This window comes from Nicrophorus vespilloides, unplaced genomic scaffold (assembly GCF_001412225.1).
Source record: "Nicrophorus vespilloides isolate i.1.1-1 unplaced genomic scaffold, Nicve_v1.0, whole genome shotgun sequence".
NCBI classification, from domain to species: domain Eukaryota; kingdom Metazoa; phylum Arthropoda; class Insecta; order Coleoptera; family Silphidae; genus Nicrophorus; species Nicrophorus vespilloides.
This window is the reverse complement of record NW_017099807.1, coordinates 20346-38528: the sequence shown is the minus strand read 5'-3', so window position 1 is coordinate 38528 and position 18183 is coordinate 20346. Positions and strand designations below refer to the sequence as shown.

Below are 18183 nucleotides of genomic sequence, written 5' to 3'. Positions count from 1 at the left end.
GTGTAGAAAATTATTTAAAAACAAAAGTAACAAATAAAAAAATAATAATTTTGCGCATGTGATGTGTACAGAGCCGACACGACGTATTTCCCATTACTTGGTATTTTTTTTTTAATTTAATTTTTTTTTGTTGTACGTAGTTCAAGTAGTTTTTTTTTTTGAAATCTGTGTGACTGCAGTAGTAAATTTGCTTTATTTTCGTTATATATTATTTTGTTTTTTTCTTCTTCCTGCTGTTTTAAATTTGGTATGTTATCATATTTTTGTATTTTTTTTTTCTTTTATATTACTTCTTTTTGTTTTTTTTTGGCAACACTGTGTCTTAGTTCCATATGCGCAAGAAACTGTCCCACGAACCTGTCCCGACTGCCATCCCGTTTTCTGTCACGCCGAGACAACTCACGCGATTGTCATGACCAGCTAAAATACCTGAAAATAGAACAGAAGAACATGATTATTCATTGCAATATAATACTTTTTGTACAAACAATACACTTAAGCAAAATTATGAATACTACATTTTCTTTTTCAAACATTGATAAACCAAGTGATAACTACTAGAGTTTCCATGACGACTATTTCTTTTCCCAATACTTCAGAAGTTTTATTGCTTGTTGTAATACGATAATTTGAAAACCAATAAATGTATAATAGTAGTAGTCTGTGTATATATTTACATGATTGTAAAACCATAAAACATTAATCAACTGTTATTCAAAATAGTTTCCACTATTATTGAAATTAAATAACCTTTATAGCAGCAATAAACGATATATTTATGTTGACACGGATTCCACCAGAGGGTGCTTCCAACAGCCTTGAGAGGCTATATATAGAAACACGTTGTGTGTGTGACTAAATCATGTCAAGTCGTACGTCTAAGAATTTTCGACACTTGTTGTATTGATGAATTATTGAATAGTTGTGATCTTACCTGCTCTTTCGGTTTTCATAGAGTCCCAAACGTTGCAGTTGAAATCATCGTAGCCGGCCAAAAGAAGACGACCAGATTTGCTGAAGGCGACACTGGTGATGCCGCAAATGATGTTATCATGGCTGTACATGGCCAATTCTTGGTCAGCGCGAACATCGAAAAGTCTGCACGTGGCGTCGTCGCTACCCGTTGCGAATGCGTAGCCGTTAGGGAAGAACTGCGAAGCAAACATGAAATAAATAAATAAATAAATGCTGTCGCATGAGAATCTTGCTGAAATCTTACCGTAACAGCGTTAATGTCGGATTCGTGTCCCGGGAAAGTTTGCTTGCAGAGACCCTCCCTGATATCCCAGAGTTTCGCGGAGGCGTCGCAGGCGCCGGAAACGAAAGTACGCATATCCGGGGACAAGGATAAACTCATCACGTCACCGGTATGGCCCAAGAAGGACGTCGTCTGTTGTCCGGTTTCGATGTCCCAGAGGGCACTGCGATTCGAGAAGAAGAAGAAGGAGGAATTCATTAGAACTCTCTTGCAACTTGATGGATAGACAATCGTCTGATTGTAAGAGATATATATTACCAGCTCATGTCGCCGGAACTAGTAACAATTTGGTTATCGTCGAGGAATCTACAGCAGGACAAGTAGCCGGTGTGTCCGGGTAGTTCACGAGAGACGCGAACGTTGCCCTCCCTGGTCTTCAGGCTGTATATGGAGCAAATGTTGTCGAGTCCACCGCAGGCAACGTAACTGCCGGACGGGGCGTAAGCGCAGGTCATCACCCAAGAGGAACGCAACGGAATGGCATGCACCTTGTTGGTTGTGTGGCTGTCCCATACGATCAGCTTACCATCCTGTGAGGCGGAAACCAAGTTTCTGGAATCGGAGCCCCAGTGCATCGCGTAGATCTTCGCAAGATGACCACGCAACGTCCTCCTGGTCCGCATCTGCACCCTTCCGATGGGTTCGAGGCTCGCCGTCGCCTGCACCAGCGATGTATCGCACGCCGCTTTGCGAGCATCCTAAAACCATAACCACAAATTGTCATTATCTGAACATCGATTAATCTAATTCATTCATTCAATCAATCAAAACATAAAGATCCAAACTCTGCCTGACATTTGCTGAAAACCATAATGATCATCGTCGTCGGTTATACTCGGAGATTTCAATGTGATATGTTGAATTAACGATGATGATAGGTAGTGCGTAAACGTGGCGCAACTGCCGCACGCACCCTGTGCAGCAGCAACGGCAGGCAGCAAAGGGCGAGTGTGTAGGTCTTTATTGATCCGGGGGCGGCCGCCGCCCCCCTTTCGCGTTCACCACACGTACACTCGCATAGATACACACACACACACACACACACACACACACACACAAAGAAAACACGAATCGAAATCCATTTTCGCAGAGACACACAGAAACAAAATACAGATATTCGCTTACGCATAATACTCACTCTAATAGCATTTTTTAAAGTTTCCGCTTCCTGTCTTAATGAGTCCAGTTCGTTCATACTGCTGCACGCGGCGCACTAAAATGCAACACCTGAAACAACAACAACAGAACAAAGTTATTGAAGCAAATCATCATCATCATAATATAAATGCATTCGGGTTACGATATTATTGTGTGGAGGAACTGAAAAACAGGGTTTGGGAATATCATTCGCGTAACCATCTCACACAATACACATACACACACGTCCTTCATTCATAAACGAGCAATAAAAGTCAATTAGCCTTAATCAAAGTGCACTCGTACAGAGAGCTTGCGAGCGCAAAAACCGCAACGAGGAAGAAGGAAAATCGTGTGGATTGAACGAAACAGAATTCCGCCCATCTCTCCTTGGGGGGGTTGGCAACGCCTAGTTTTTCACTTTACACACACATAACACACAGCCCACTACTATTCCAATATCAGTTATTAAGTAATAATAGAAAATTCTTACTCGATTAAACAATGCAAATAATAATAATAATCATATAAATATAAATATAGAGCGGGTTGTGTATCGTATCGTCTGTGTTTCGCTTCGTGGCTCTAAAAACGATTCCGTCCGTGCAACGTTACGTTATCAACAAAATATTTCACGCTTATCTATCGAGAAATATATTTATTTATAAAATGAAACACTTAATGATGACTTGTTTTTCGTTTAATTCTTTTTTTTTGTTGTGTGTGTGTGTGTATGTATATTATTGATATTATCGTTTGCAAAGAACGTACGTACGCAGCATTCCATTTTCAATTAAGCACCAAATCGCCAGCATTCCCCATTAACATACAATTGTTTCTTGTGCACGATTGTACATGTACATGTTAGGGAAACCGCGAAACCAGTGATAAAGTATACAAATTAAATGTAAATAGAATTATTGAGGCGATAAAAAAAAACTTAAGCGCGCACGACACATCCTGTGAATCAGTTCCTTCGAGATTCTTCCATTGTTTCCGACGTTTTCAAACATTTCTTAATGGAAAATATACATCCTTGAGAGGGGGGGGGACTTGTTGGAGATGATTAGTACCAATTAGTATTAGGTGTAAAAATATTTCACAGTAGAATCCTATTGCATCGTTGATTTTTATTATTATATAAAGTGGATTTAAATTTGTACAACAAGTTCGTTTCGAGCGTGCAGCGGTAGCGAAAAGATTTATAAACCACGAACAAATATTTGCTCTAGAAAAACGCAAACAACTGATAAGATTTACTAGAATCCACTATAAAGCTTAAATTTCAATTTACAAAACTCAATAATAACACACATAAACATAATTCGTTAATATTCTTATGAAGAGCTTCTGATCTTTGATAAACTTAATAACTATTGATTGTTTTGCTGAAGATTTAGATTGAGTGAATATATTTTTGAAAAAACAGAATAAACTGATAAAACGTAACACATTAACACATCTTATTAATCGAGAGAGAGAGAGAGAGAGACAGAGAGAGAGATTATTGATATATTAATTAAGCATAAGAGAATGCAGGGGCGTATTCGGCGCTTTTATTTATTTTGTTTTCTGTTAGTGGGTGGCTATGAAATAAAAAGCAACTAACCCTGTGTAATGTAACTGGAGTGATATGTATGAATGCACTGCGTCTAATCAGACATTCTGTTTCGCAAGGCTCGTGTCCGTTGTATGACTTCAATAAATGCAGTCTGCTGATGTGTATGTGTGTGTGTATGTGCATAAATATGAAATTAGCTTTCTATATGTGGAAAACGCATTGAATGGAAGCGAGCAATCAATATCTCAGTTCGTGATTGCTGCAAGCTATAAAATCCGCACATTTAAATAACAATTGATTTAATGAATTTGTGGTGTGGCGAATTCGTGAACGCGGGTTGGGGGGAGGGAGGTTTCGGTGGGTGGAAAATGTATGGAAAATATATATATGTATATGTATATAATGTTGCATGTTGAATGCGGCGCGATCCAAGTCGGCTTTTGCCGTGTTCGTGGGAGTAAATTGGATTTCGGCGAATCAATATGCAACTGGTGTAGTAAGAGTTTCTTATGGGGGGCGCAATCAATAATTGAACAATATACGCGGCGGTGAGTGTGGTTGTATATGCAGTGGAATTGATGTAGAGTTGGGAAACTATCTGCATGCATGCATACAGGGAGGAAGAAATTAAATGGGTGCGTGAACTCTCTTATTCGAATTTCCCGCTTTTCGAAACGAGTGCATGTTTTGGGATATCGCGCGAGACACACCTACGCTGACGCCCCGCTTATGATGAGAGTATCTGCGTAAGTGTGTGAGTGCGTTTTCTCATTTATAAACAATAGGTGTGTGTGTGAGTATGTTAGTTGGAGGAGTTCGGAGAGTAGTAGTCGTCGTAGGGGAAGGGCTGCACCACCGGTGGTGGTTGAATGAGGGCTGGGTTCTTCGAGAGGGAGCAGTACTACTACCTTCCGTCCTTTGGGGGAAGAGGGTGAAAGGAAGAGCGGTGACGGAGGCGGCGGCGGCGGGTCGGGATCTGGGGGGATTGACAGATAGCAGCAAATGCCGCCATGTTGCGCTTGTAATCCGCTGCACCTGCTCTCACTCTATGGGTTCGGCGTTTCCTGCTCTCTCTCTCTCACTCACTCTTTGGGGGAATTGGGGTTACGGGGGAGGATGGAGGATCGGTGATCCTACTGCCACTTACCTTCCTTAATTAATAACAGATAACAAAATGCCGACGCCGCGATCAAAAACAAAATCCCGTCTCTTTCCGTCCGTCCGTTCCGTTCGTCGGTCTGTCTTGCTGCTTGCCTGCCTGCCTGCCTCCACCGCCACACAACCTCTCTCGCGCCGCTGTCGCTTCTCACTCCAGGCCTGCCAAACAAAAAAAAACCTTCTCTACCCCCTAGGACTACCTAAGAAAATCACGAACACATTCGACAGGCACTGGCATACGACGACGACTGGCACACTCCCCAATTGATTAACATGAATGCAACCCCAGGGCTCGCGGATATCGTGCGGTTATCGGCGCGCCAGCAATGACAAAACGAACGGATGGATGGATCTCGTCGCTCTTCTCACTCGTTCGTTCGTTTCACTTTCGCTCTCTCTGTAGCACCACCCAAGCACCCTTCTTCTTCTTCCTTCCTTCGCCTTCGGGCTTCAAGTCGAACCACTCGAGGAGAGTCGCCTTGGATACAGTCCGTTGCACGCACGACAAACAATTGCTTCCCGGTCGGTCCCAACGACTTCGGTTTACTACAATATGTATATATGTGCTTATCTAATCCCTTCGCGCGGCGTCCTACTCTCTCTTCTTCTCCCTTCTTTACGTCTCTGTCTGTATCTATCTCTCTCTCTCTGTCTTTCTCTCCTTGTCTCCTTTTCCGTATATAATATTCTGGCGTCTGTATATATGCACGTATGTAGGTTTGCAGCACCCCGACGCCCGATTTCGTACGTATCGTCCCGTTCGTAGCACTGGGTGCGGTGCGCGAATCACCGTCGTGTCCTTGCTATAACGACTGTGGACCCCGATCGGTGACGTCAGTACCAGGACGACTCACGGCCCATGCCAGAACTACGACATCTGTTGCACAAACGCTCCACCTGGCTCCACCCTCCTCCTGATGCTTACACACACATCTAGCAACCGGCGGCATCCGGCAATACAATTACACTTTAAATAGGACTATTACACTTGCAATAGGATTCTAGTAAGATCTAGTAGGAAACGTACTAATATCACATAGTTTTAGCAATAAGTTGAACTTGTCAGATACAAATATAAAAAGAAAATAGAAAGACAACTGTTTTTGAAAAACAAAAGTTGTTTCTCAATTTGTTAAAGTCTAACGATATTTCATGTGAAATTTCATGAAGATCGGTACGAATGGATAGGAGAAAATGCAAAGATTAGTATTGTAAAATTGATAGAAATTCCACCTGATTTCGACGTCAACTTAAGTCTATGCAAATTTTCCAGGAATGCTCAAAATGAAAATGGAGTGAATGCACCATATCTCTTATAACCATTTCCAAGTGTTTCGAAGATTCCAAACCGGGCATTTTTCTGTTGAAGACGAATCTCGTGATGGTCTTCAATCGAAGACACAAATGTAGCTTGAATGCCATGGCTGTGTCGAGAATATTAAGTCATCACTTGGACTAGACGAAGAAATCCGCAAGATGGGTTTCATGAATTTTAAATGACGACCGAAAAAAAGGCAGGTGTTTCTTAGAGAAATTTGAAAATGGAGAGTCTAGCATCTTTAGGAAAATAGTAACAGGTGATGAATCTTGGTTCTATAAGTACGATCCGGAAACCAAACTGTAGTCCATGATAAGGAGCGCAGAAGGTGCAAATCCCTCCACAGTTACAGCAAGAACACAAAAATCAGCAACAAAAGTGATGGTGTCAATTTACTTTACCAGGGCAAAAGTGGTAGCTGCTATCCCACTGGACTCCGTTCTTGACGCTCCCTCGCTCCAATCCACCTTCATAGAGTTGGACTATCTATCACCGATCTCTGCTCCTGTGGAGAGATAGCAACCACGTCCTGTATGGATGTCCAAACAATGCAGCTTCTACAAGACATCTACTGTCCATCATCTCTTCAATGAACATACAGTTGCCAACATCCATAAACTCTCCTTTGGCGCAAAATCGTCCAGAAATTCTTAAGGCTTTAGCCAATTTTGTATTGATACTTCCACTACAATACAGATTGCGATTGGCGTAATGCAGCTAAATGGAAGAGGCTCTTCCTAGTGGGAAGAAACAGTCGAAAAAAGAAAAAAAAACTACTAAGTGGTATACAGAAAATTGCTTACCACAAGTTTTCAATAATTTCTTGGGAATCCAGAGAAAAAGGGAACTTCATCGCTACTTTTTGCACCATGATAATTGCGCCCACTCACACTACCGAAGTAATCAACAACTTTCTTGCACAAATTATGTTGAGAAATTACAACAGAATGAAAATAAAATTTGTTTATTTTTTTTTTGTTTTTTTTTCCAAGCCACCCAAGCGAACTTTTGTTAGACCCCACGTCAAACGCAATTTATTTCCATTTTGAAATATTTTTTAAGTTAAAAATGATGATATTTCCTGTTTTTTTTTTTCGGAACGGTCGCATTAAGTTTGTCCCATGGTGGGCCCCAATTTCAAGATTTGAGGTCCCCTTAATTTAAGAGACCCCAGACGCACGCCACTGTATAAAACAAAACCACATCAAAATAATAATAATAATAATTTTGTAATTATACAGTGGAACCTCGCTTAACGAGCAAAAGGAAATTGAGTCTCAAAATTACATTTGTTCATATGAGGAATGATGTGAAAATGTAGGGTTGCGTAAGGTTTGCGCAAGTGCCGGAAGCAACTACGCTAATCATGTTTGGGAAATTGAAAAATCATTATTAGCCGTTTCTTTAGATTTTCTTTATGATTTGTTTTGGTTTCCTATAAAAAACTATATCAATCCGTTCAACATTTTCCCCATTCGTAAGTTTTATGTTAGTATGTGGCAACAACAAACCAAAACAACAAACAAGAAATGTCACATCTCGTTTTTGACTTTTGTTTATATAAATTTTTTTTTCTCTGCTTGTGTAATTGCTTGCCTAATATTTGATGTGGCTCTAAATCGAATCATGTGATTCACAACAAATTCACGAACGAAAATTTACAGTGTTTAACGACGATGGCCTCTGTGGAGATGGAAAACCAGTTACCAAGTGCAATTCCCTTGCCCATCCCGAGGGATCAGCTGAAGGATATCGTGGAGAAGGCCAAGGACTGGGCCCTGATGCACGGGGCAGCCATGAGACCAAAGAATAATTACAATCCTGACACGTTGAGCTTTGCCCCATTCATCCTGACACCATCTGCGTTCCCTCGGAAGGAATTCGAGAGGGCTGTCCAGATACAGACCACCTTGAATGAGCTGATGCACAAGGTCGCACATAATCGACAGTTCCTGACGCACTGCTTGAAGGATACAGTGCAGGCTGATGAGTTCACCGGGAATTTGTTTAAGATTTATGAGACTGTTCACGATGAGGGCATCACACAGGTAACTTTTTCTTATTTGTAATCAGTTTTCAATTACAAATTCGTATATATATATATAAATATATATATATATGTTTTTGACGTAACTTTGCAAGCAGTGTTGTGTGTGTGGGGTGGTTACGGTTTAAATCTTTTGATAGGGACTGAGTTATTTAAAAAAAATGAGCACACACTTCCAGCAGCAGCCAATGGAATTGAAATTAATACGATTGGAATCTTTGTGGAAACAAACTCAAATTAGTTTATCGATATCAAAAGTATTGGATTTGCTCTGAAGAATATGTACGTGTTTTTGTTGTTGTTGTTGATAATTTGAGTTTGTTTGTGTAAAGTGAGCCAGTCGATGATGATTATTTTGGTAACTAATATTCTTGGTAGATGGTATTAGAAGAGTTTGTGTGTGATTTGTGTTGTTTCCCTCATCTTTCTATCTAGCCAATATCCCTCGGTTTGCTTCGGTCTGATTTGATGTTGGAATCGCGTTGCACGACGCCGGGGAAGAGCTGTAGGCGTCGAAGTCCTTACTGCTGCTGGAAGCAGGTGGAATTCAATTGTATAGCCTCCGGGTTTGGTTGGCTCGGTCCCGCATCGGCTATCATCCAGAGGTGATTTCTATGGCTTTCTTTTATATATTTCTACTCCTTTTCCAACAAACAAATAATTAATACTCAAAAGAAACGTTCAACAATAATTTAAATTTACGCGATTTCTATTCATATTTGTTCTTATATTGTACAATAATCATTCTCTCTATAAAACGCTATTAACTGGTTTTTCTATTTTCTTTCTTTCTGTCTTTTTTTTTTCCTCTTTCTATTTAATCTGTTAGAACAGGAAAAAGTAAATGAATAAACAAAAAACAAAAAAAAAACCTAAGCCCCCGGATCTACCCACTTATACCACTACTATATGCATGCTAAACGAAAGTGAAATTATGATTGAAAATTGATTAATTATTTTTTTTTGTTGTATTATTATGAATTTCTTCTCCTGGTTGCTGCATGAGAGTGTGTTTGTTATTAATTTTTTTGCAGCGAGTATCTCTGGGTTTACTGCGCTCCGATTACATGGTGCACTGTAACGCCGGCAACAAAATAAAGCAGGTGGAAATAAACACAATCGCCTCCAGTTTTGGGGGAATTTCAATATTAATTCGTAAATTCAATAGGTATGATCAATATATATTTACATTGTCCCCCAAGAATGAAAACTTATTATTTATTTTTTTTGGCATGCTAAATTAACAAATACATTGCGAAACAAACACACATTGCATTAATTAATTAATTTAATTAATTAGTAAATTTATCCGCTTCTCTCGAATTCTCCTTTGATTTTTCACATCTTCTACGATTTCCGAATCTTCTTTCCAATCATAATAAAACAATCGTTCAATTTTCTGGGGAAACGCTTCATTTCATCGACATTGTAATTATTGGTTCTTAATCGATTATTTATCCGTGCGATGTGTTTTAGGTATGTCCTTCAGGAGTTAGGGTACAGGGATAAACTGGTTAACGTAAGTTTCGTTTTATCTCGCAGTTTTAGTGTATTATTAATTTGGTTTTGTTGCAGTTGCCAGAAAATGGGGCTCTTCAAGGACTGTGCGGCGGTATGCTGGAGGCGTACAAAATTTACGGGAAAGAGGAAGCGGTCATCATGTTCGTCGTCGAAGATGTGACTTACAACATCTGCGATCAACGCTTCCACGAGTTCGAGATTCGCAGGATGAATCCGGACGTGCGCGTCGTCAGGAAGACGTTGACGCAGATCGCGCACGAGGGTAAATTGGGCTCGGAAAACGAGTTGCTCGTGTACGTGTGCACATTCTCAATATTATTATTTGTTTTGAATCAAATGTTCGTTTGCAGAGATAGGGACGAGGTGGCTGTGATATATTTCCGTGCCGGATACGAACCGGCCCACTATCATTCCAAGAAGGAATGGGACGCCAGGTTGCTGATGGAACGTTCGCAGGCGATCAAATGTCCATCGATTCAATACCACTTGGCTGGCACGAAGAAGGTGCAGCAGGAGTTGGCGAAAGGCGGCACCGTCGAGATGTTCTTGACCGAGGCCAGCAAGATCGAATCGGTGAAGGAAGTTTTCACTGGTTTGTACAGCTTGGATTTCGATGAATTCGGAGATCAGGGTGTCCAGATGGCTTTGGATTCACCCGAAAGGTAACTTATTAAGAAAATTCGAGTTCATTCTCAAGTTATTAACTTGTTTTTTTTTTGAAGATTCGTTTTGAAACCGCAGAGAGAAGGCGGCGGAAACAACGTGTACGGTCAGAACGTGCGCGAGGCCGTGTACAAGATGAAGGACAGCAAGGAGAGGACCGCTTGGATCTTGATGGAGCGAATAAATCCGCCCGTTTCGAAGAGTTACATGATCAGACCGGGCGGGCCGGAGGTTCCCGAACTGGTCGATCTCGTCTCAGAGTTGGGAATATTCGGACTCATCATTGGGTATATATATATAATGTTTTTTTTTTTGGTTTATTCTTATAAAATATAATTCTTTTTTTTTTAATAGGGATTCATCAAAAATATTCGCTAATACGCAAGTGGGACATATGTTGAGGACAAAAATATCGACGGCCGACGAGGGCGGTGTCGCAGCTGGTTTGGGTGCACTGGACAGCCCTTATCTAATTGATTAATGAAAGATGCACACGTCTTGTAAGATGGAAGAAGGTGATGGTGGTCGCACCGAAATTGCTATATTTTTCATATATATATACTGTTTTTTTTTTCTATAGAAGCATTTAAAAGTTGTTACTTTTTTAGAGAAACAAACAAATTGTTAATACATTTCTATATATATATAAATAAATAAAACAAAAGAAAATCTTACGAGCTCTTCGATTATCATATTTAGATAATAATAAGGGCACCGGACTTGTCCTTTATCACATGATATTTATGTGTACTAACTAGTACAAATAACAACAAAACGATCTCCAAAACAATTGGAAATTACGATCTCGCTTTTTTAGATAAAAAAAAAAAGTGTATATTCAAAAACTCGATGCGATTTCTCTGCATCGATAATTACTATAAAATAAAATAAAAAAACAAACAGTATTCGAAATTTGAGACGTTACAAATCGTTTCATTCACAAAAGAAATAGAAATTTATAAAGAGTTTTAAATAAACTAATATTATGTACCCCACACGTCTTAACAATTATAATCATTAAAGATCGATATTTACAACGAAGGAAACAAACGAAAATTAGTATTGATTTCCTGAACAAACAACGGTGGATGATGTAAGTTAGAAGAAATACAAAAAAAATGAAATAATATATGTATAGAGGAGACTTGCATTTCAGTTGTAGGAGGCAATGTGTAAGGAGAATTTACCTCTATTATCATATATATAAATATATTTTTTTTCCCTTAAGTTTTATTCAAGTATACATTTGTAAAGAGAAGAAAAAAAATAATGAAGAACAAATATATTAAATTGAAGAAAAAAACAAAAGAAAACAAAAGAGTTATTGCATTGCCTCCACGACATACATGATAATAATAATAGTTTGTAAAGTATTTATGCAATTTAATACTTGAATCTTTATCTATAAAAAATTACTTCGCCTCTCATCATCATTCATATCAGCTAGATTAACTATAATATTAAATAATTTCAATTTCAAAATAATAATAATAATATGAAACAATAATCGTTTGACAGCTCAAAGTCATTAAATCTCTTAGTCTATTTTGTTTATGGACACGTGTCAAAGGTTAAATTAAACGTCCAACGCCTTCTCTTCTCTTCCTTTCAGTTTCATTACTTTTTTTGGTGTTTGCAGTAATAATTCGTAATTGAAAAAAAAAATAGAAATAATAATATTTATATATGTACGTGTATATTGTTGCTGTTGTTCAATTCAATTGAATGATAAAACCGAAAGACATTATACAGATGAAACGTGTTACAATCAATATACATATATATATTGTTTGTTAGTCGATATAAAACTTCGGAAATTACATCTTTCTTTCTTTCTTTCTTTCTATTTTTACTCCTCTCCTTCTCATACCAAACTTATATATATAATACACTAAAACATAATAATGTTATTAATAATAGTTTTTAAAAAAATGAAGGAGATCGCACTCTCTCTCTTTCTTTCTCTTTATTATAATTATTATTTTGCTGGTGTTTTCTCTCTCAATTTATCGTATATGTACATGAGGGAAGCGTGTCACTTGTCTATGTCCACTTTTATGCGTTCTCTCAGCCGTTTCGCTGGCGGCTCATCGATGTCCTCCAATCCGGGCAACTGAATTTTCGTCTCCGACGCCTCCGACGGCTGCAAACAACAATAAAAGACGAAAATTAGTACAATTAAAATCACGCACGAACACACAAAAAAAACAAAACAAAAATCTACAGCTACTAAGCAATCACATATATATTTTCAAATAATTTGAGCGAATTTCTGCAAAATAAATAAAGTTATGCCATTGACACAATCTGAATGCAAATTCTTCGCAAATCAAACATCTACTCTCTTATCTTTTACAACTAGTAAGTAATAACTATTGTAGTACACGTTTGAAAGTGTTTCATTTATTAATATCCAGTCATGAAAGCAGAGCAATAGAGAATTTTGAACTCGTAATATTAGATAATAATGAAAACTATAAATTGAAAGAAAATTTCGATAAATTATTGAATAAATGTTCGTTCTTAAAAAAATATCACATACCTGGGCATCAATTCCTTTATTGACAGCGACAGGCTGCATTAATATAAAAGAAATGCGGAACAATTACATAAATGCACCATTATTATTATTATTATAGAATTATAGATAAAGAGGAGGAGAGAAGAAGAATCGAAGCATTGACAAATAAAAATGATGATGATGTTGATAATGATAATAATGTTGTAGTACTTACGGGAACGTCTGTGCCGAGGGGACCGCACGGTTCCGGTTTCGCTTTTCCCTTGGGCTTCTTTGGCCTTTCCGAGTTGATCATCGCTAGCGTTATTCCCGTTTTCTTGTTGGGCTGATACTGCAGTTCGGGCGGCAGGAACACCCGATTATTTACAAAGTCCGCCTGCGGATGAAAATGCATCGCCGGTATCCGCGTCTCGGCTGGGAAATCTTTCAGATCGTAATTAGATGTTTTCGTAAGTAATAGACCGGACGCAAGATCGCAGAGTGCCCAAATTTTCTGAAAAACAAAAAACAAAATGATTTTGTTAATTATATTGTTCAATAACTTTGTGATATAATAGTTACGTAATTGATCGAATCGTCGTCTGGTCTGAGAGCGTCTTTATGGTTTTTCATTCTTTCGATTAGGTTTTTGTAAAATCCGTAACTGAAATAATCACTTTTCGTCACGAGCGGCTCCAGTATGAACCAAAGACATTGGCGGGCTTTCACCAAATCCGAGACATCGTCCCATCTCGACAGACCGGGGTCATGAGCAAGAACTGGCACCGCAAATACTAGCATGTAATCAGGTAATATGTGTGGCAGTTGACTCATGGCCTTGTCCATCTGACCGCTGCCCATCGTTAAACTCTTAACGTAGTCTCGCCTCTTGTTGATGTCGGCGATCATGTAGTTCTTGATGGTCGTTCGCACTTTGGAATCGGTTTCTTTGCCGCTGAGCGCGTAGTATCCCATGAAATCTAGAGGTAGGCACTTGTTGGGTAGACCGCGACCCAAACCTTTGTGCAGTTTGGCTGCGAACAGTTCTCTAACTTGTTTCACTTCGTCCACCATCAGCGTGGACAAATTGTAGAATTGATCGGCGGTGTATTGATCACCGACACCCTTCTGCTCGCACACCTTCAACATCGCGCATCCGGCCGACAGACGTAACCACGACATCTCGGCAGGCGACAAACGGCCAGATTGCAATAAATCACCTTTATGCAAGATAAAGGCGTTCAACATTCTGAACGTCTTCTGCGCGGATTGAATGTCTTGCTTCAAACCGAGCAACCAACGTGCCATAGCCTTCAGACCTTCGATTTTACACCGAGTTTCCTCTGGTAAATCTTCTTCTGCGCACCAAGTTTCCTGGTCCATCGACTCTTCACCTTCCTTCACGTCTTTCACCAACAATTCTTTCACGATCTGCAAAACATTAAAAATCCATTAAATACAACAAATCGAAAACAATAATTTTAAGTCTTATTACCTTTCTGGATACGATATTTTTGATTTGGACTTTGCATTTCTCCGGTATGTTATATGCGATGTGGCCAAGCGAGACAATTGCAGTTCGGTAATGAGGACTGCTCGATTCCAGGTTTATCTTTGCAGTTTCCAGTATGGCTGGGAATAGGGATTCATGAAGTAAGGGCATATTTACAAAAATACAACGTATTGCTCCCTTGGCTTGCTTAGGTGTTCCATACTCGGCGAAACTCTTACATATAGGCGACAATTGATCCATAAGATTAGGGAAATCGTCATCTGCAAACATAAACGTAACTGTGATATAACAAACATTTCTGTATTTGTTTTTGATATTTGTTGTACTTACAGAGACATTTGTATTTTCCCAAGAATATGAAGATCGAGAGAACCAACGGTGCAATGTTCTCATCTTCTAATTGAACTATTTCTATCAGTTGCTCTAAAACGTCTTCGTGGTGAAAATGCGATGGAAACACGAAACTCAGCATCACCAGAAGTTTGAGTCCCCGATCGCCGGCAGTGGCCGGATGCAATCCAACTTCTTCAATTGTATTTCCGCCACGTAGACAGTCGTCAACGTAGCCGACGAGTAACTTGATGGCCTGATGATCCACCATCACGCTGCTGACACGTTCCAACAACATTTTCACAGTGTTATAATATAAATTAGTCATCACTGGTTGTCCGAGTTTCTTTAAAACGGCAGCGGTTGCATCCGAACACTCTGGACAGGAGACGGACGGTCGTGCCACCGTTTCCATCGATTCCAGCAGAACCGAATCTTTTCGCAGATGACTACTGAATTTGGTCAAAAACTCGTGCGCTTTCACTGGTTCCGGTAAGCATCGCGACAGAGCGTTAACCTTCGCGTTACAATCTTTCTGCGATTCCGGCGTTTGAACGCGCTTTATCAAGTCCAGCCATTCCAAAACTAATTTCCTAACGCACAGCTGATTCTTCTGCAGTTCCATGAAAGCTTTCGTCGCGTGCTCGTCGACCGTGCCAAGCAAATGATAGAGCTTCTTCATCCTTTCGACGGCAGGCAATTGATACGGAACGAGACAGGTGTTAAGTAATCTTTCTACCAACAGTCTGTCTTCCATTCCCGCCATGTAGTAGCCATTAAGTATTTTATCCTTGATCCACGTTACAGCTTTCTTCGTGGCATTCGGAACGTCTGGATCACTCAAGTGTTTCCTATAAATCATAGCTAAGCCCGACATCGCTTCCTTTCTGATTTTAAACTTCTTGTCGAGTGTTCGCTCTTTGACGAATTCCAATAGATCCTCGGAATCGGAAACCACTTGAAAGTCGCGTCTCGCCGTCGTCACGATCGCCATCACGACTTCGTATCGGACATTCTCCTCTGCGTCGTGCTGGCGCATCTTCAGCGTTTCCGTGATATCTTTACGAAGATACGGATGGTTCAGTAAAAAGTGCATAGAGTATTGAACACATTTGATGCGTATCGACACTGCGATGTCGTTGAATCTTCCCAGGAATGCCCTCCAGAGAGCGGTGTGCTTCCTGGCCAATTCAGAATCTTTTTCGCTGAACATACGCGCCAACAGTGCCACAGCTCCGAGACGTTCGTTCTGCAACGGACTCTTCAGCTTGCACTCCAACTGCGGCAATACGGCGACCAATATTTGCGGACAAATGTGATTCAATTCGTACATCAAATCGTACACTTTTCCGCAAATCTGCAGCGCTTTGTCTTCCTTGCCGATGATGAGAACTTGATTGAAGAAGCCCTGTATGTAAGGCTCCAAAGTATCGGACGTTTTAACAATCAACTCCTTCGCAAGCAGATAAGCGTTCTTGCGTTGCGTCTTGTTGGGTTCCACAATGTTCAACAGGATAATATCCAACAATTCGTTACTAACCATATCACTCTCCGTTATCAGCGGGCACAGTACATCCAGCATGAAACTCTTGACGCGACCCGAATGTTCGTCGTTAACTATCTTGAACATCAAATGGAACAGCGCGCAGAAAATCTCCTGGCAATCTTCCAGCTCGAAACACATGTTGAACGATTTTACGTAGGCTAAGTTCTCAAGCAAATAAAAGTATCTCTTGAAGGCTGCATCTTTCGGATCTTTCAGACCCGACAGTTGTGTTATGAGGAACAGGAAGATTGTCTTCACTTGATCCGTGTCCTTGTACGGGGCCTCAGGAGCATACACTCTTAGAACATCAGCAATACAACATGCAATCAATAATTGCACATCTCTAGAAGCGTGGCACAAGAATTGATCCTCTGCCAAGTGCAACGCCAACGGTATGTATTGCTGATAGGCACCCTCGTCTTGACCCATCGCTTGCAATGTATGAGCCAGTGTTTTCAATCTCCTGATCAGTTCATCGGCTCCGAGATCCTCCATTATAGGCCTACAGCCCGGAGGATACACTATTTCCGACATGTTTCTTATTTAATCTGCCAATAAAGAACAAATATAACATACAATAACAATCATGTTGTATAGTGCAATAGGCAGAATTAAGTAATTTGTATAATCATATGTAACTTGTTTAAATCTAAGCTTATAAGATATTGGGAATACCATTGAATTGTTAATATTGAATTTCGTAAACGGTAGGATATATAACCTAGAATATGAGTTGGGGAAATAAATCAAACAAACATTCAGCCATAAACACAAGGTACAGCGACAGAGTGGACAAAAAGTGTTAGAAGATGTTGATTAGTGGGGTAGGTGTGTATATGTTGTGGCGGTGGTAGATAGAGGAAAAAAGTATGTATATGATTACAAACCTTGTCGAATATGCTCAACCGATTTTTAACTATTTACATTTACAAAACTTGTTGGTCCGAGAAGGCTCGAAAAAAAAAATAAACCGTAAACGTCTTGCGGGTCGCCGCATCAACAGTCCATCATAGTCCATGCGTTCGTACACACACACTCACAACACTGTTATACCATGACAATCCTTCTGTTTCGTCATTGTGTATCACGAGATGTTCTTCAGCGATTCGAACGTTAAAGTACTTTCGAAAAAAACACGTTCATTTGAAAAATGATCAACAACACACTCGAAGCTGAGCATCTGAAAATATACGAAACGGAACCAAAATGGCGGGGCGCGCACTCAACTGAACAAATTTTTGACGACGCGCACCTTTCACACGTTGCCAATTACTTCACCAACTTCACCATCAACATTCAAATCTCATTCAACCGCCTCTCTTTCGATCTTTCGAATCGATTCAAAAATATATCAATTCATTCCGATCACCGTAATAATTAAACAATCCAATAATTATATATTGCGTTAAAGAAATATTTAAAGTTTCAATTATAAACGATTTCCAACAAGGGATGAAAAGTGGATTTATTATAGATTAAATAAGGAAAATTTGATTTTATTTATGTATATATTGAATTAGTTTCAAACAAAAATTATGATTGCAGCGTTGCCATGAGAAATAAATTGCAAGTAAAATAACGCTATGTGACGCCCGCGTCTTTTTACTACCAATGCAACGGAATTGAAAAAC

At 39.6% G+C, this 18183-nt stretch overlaps 3 protein-coding genes across 8 annotated transcripts; 1 reads left to right on the top strand and 2 right to left on the bottom strand.

Moving 5' to 3' along the window:
• Nucleotides 1-295: 295 nt before the first annotated feature.
• Nucleotides 296-5966, bottom strand: LOC108565667 (guanine nucleotide-binding protein subunit beta-1). 3 transcript variants are annotated; one of them, XM_017925237.1, is made up of 6 exons: nucleotides 5104-5966; nucleotides 2397-2485; nucleotides 1517-1956; nucleotides 1220-1421; nucleotides 935-1151; nucleotides 296-429 (listed from the first exon to the last, which is right to left on the bottom strand). In XM_017925237.1, the coding sequence occupies exons 2-6, from the start codon at nucleotides 2451-2453 to the stop codon at nucleotides 323-325; spliced, it is 1023 nt and encodes a 340-aa protein (XP_017780726.1). In that variant the 5' UTR covers nucleotides 2454-2485; nucleotides 5104-5966; the 3' UTR covers nucleotides 296-322. The 3 variants fall into 3 exon arrangements, with proteins under 3 accessions (XP_017780726.1, XP_017780727.1, XP_017780728.1); XM_017925238.1 differs by lacking the exon at nucleotides 5104-5966 and adding an exon at nucleotides 4005-4090; XM_017925239.1 differs by lacking the exon at nucleotides 5104-5966 and adding an exon at nucleotides 2559-2578.
• A 1841-nt stretch (nucleotides 5967-7807) lies between these two features.
• On the top strand, nucleotides 7808-11278 carry LOC108565661 (glutathione synthetase-like). 3 transcript variants are annotated; one of them, XM_017925226.1, is made up of 8 exons: nucleotides 7808-7909; nucleotides 8097-8480; nucleotides 8915-9084; nucleotides 9956-9998; nucleotides 10055-10293; nucleotides 10351-10662; nucleotides 10723-10950; nucleotides 11018-11278. In XM_017925226.1, the coding sequence occupies exons 2-8, from the start codon at nucleotides 8109-8111 to the stop codon at nucleotides 11142-11144; spliced, it is 1491 nt and encodes a 496-aa protein (XP_017780715.1). In that variant the 5' UTR covers nucleotides 7808-7909; nucleotides 8097-8108; the 3' UTR covers nucleotides 11145-11278. The 3 variants fall into 3 exon arrangements, with proteins under 3 accessions (XP_017780715.1, XP_017780713.1, XP_017780714.1); XM_017925224.1 differs by lacking the exon at nucleotides 7808-7909 and adding an exon at nucleotides 8023-8040; XM_017925225.1 differs by lacking the exons at nucleotides 7808-7909; nucleotides 8915-9084 and adding an exon at nucleotides 9514-9647 and having other exon boundaries at nucleotides 11018-11276.
• A 1324-nt stretch (nucleotides 11279-12602) lies between these two features.
• Nucleotides 12603-17801, bottom strand: LOC108565659 (sister chromatid cohesion protein PDS5 homolog B). 2 transcript variants are annotated; one of them, XM_017925222.1, is made up of 7 exons: nucleotides 17440-17801; nucleotides 15007-17100; nucleotides 14659-14936; nucleotides 13746-14594; nucleotides 13399-13677; nucleotides 13206-13238; nucleotides 12603-12806 (listed from the first exon to the last, which is right to left on the bottom strand). In XM_017925222.1, exons 2-7 carry the CDS (start codon nucleotides 17084-17086, stop codon nucleotides 12699-12701), a joined length of 3627 nt encoding a protein of 1208 aa, XP_017780711.1. In that variant the 5' UTR covers nucleotides 17087-17100; nucleotides 17440-17801; the 3' UTR covers nucleotides 12603-12698. The 2 variants fall into 2 exon arrangements, with proteins under 2 accessions (XP_017780711.1, XP_017780712.1); XM_017925223.1 differs by lacking the exon at nucleotides 13206-13238 and having other exon boundaries at nucleotides 17440-17800.
• Nucleotides 17802-18183: the final 382 nt, after the last annotated feature.

Bases quoted from the DNA above. Each gene is read 5' to 3' on its own strand.
- LOC108565661 (XM_017925226.1), top strand. From the start codon at position 8,109: ATGGCCTCTGTGGAGATGGAAAACCAGTTACCAAGTGCAATTCCCTTG. The intron at 9,999-10,054 runs GTAAGTTTCGTT...GTTTTGTTGCAG, and splicing joins ACAGGGATAAACTGGTTAAC to TTGCCAGAAAATGGGGCTCT. The intron at 10,951-11,017 runs GTATATATATAT...TTTTTTTAATAG, and splicing joins ATATTCGGACTCATCATTGG to GGATTCATCAAAAATATTCG.
- LOC108565659 (XM_017925222.1), bottom strand. From the start codon at position 17,086: ATGTCGGAAATAGTGTATCCTCCGGGCTGTAGGCCTATAATGGAGGAT. The intron at 14,595-14,658 runs GTAATAAGACTT...AATGTTTTGCAG, and splicing joins AAAATATCGTATCCAGAAAG to ATCGTGAAAGAATTGTTGGT. The intron at 13,239-13,398 runs GTAAGTACTACA...ATATTAATGCAG, and splicing joins CCCTCGGCACAGACGTTCCC to CCTGTCGCTGTCAATAAAGG.
- LOC108565667 (XM_017925237.1), bottom strand. From the start codon at position 2,453: ATGAACGAACTGGACTCATTAAGACAGGAAGCGGAAACTTTAAAAAAT. The intron at 1,422-1,516 runs GTAATATATATC...CTCGAATCGCAG, and splicing joins AGTTCCGGCGACATGAGCTG to TGCCCTCTGGGACATCGAAA. The intron at 430-934 runs GTAAGATCACAA...TTCTATTTTCAG, and splicing joins TATGAAAACCGAAAGAGCAG to GTATTTTAGCTGGTCATGAC.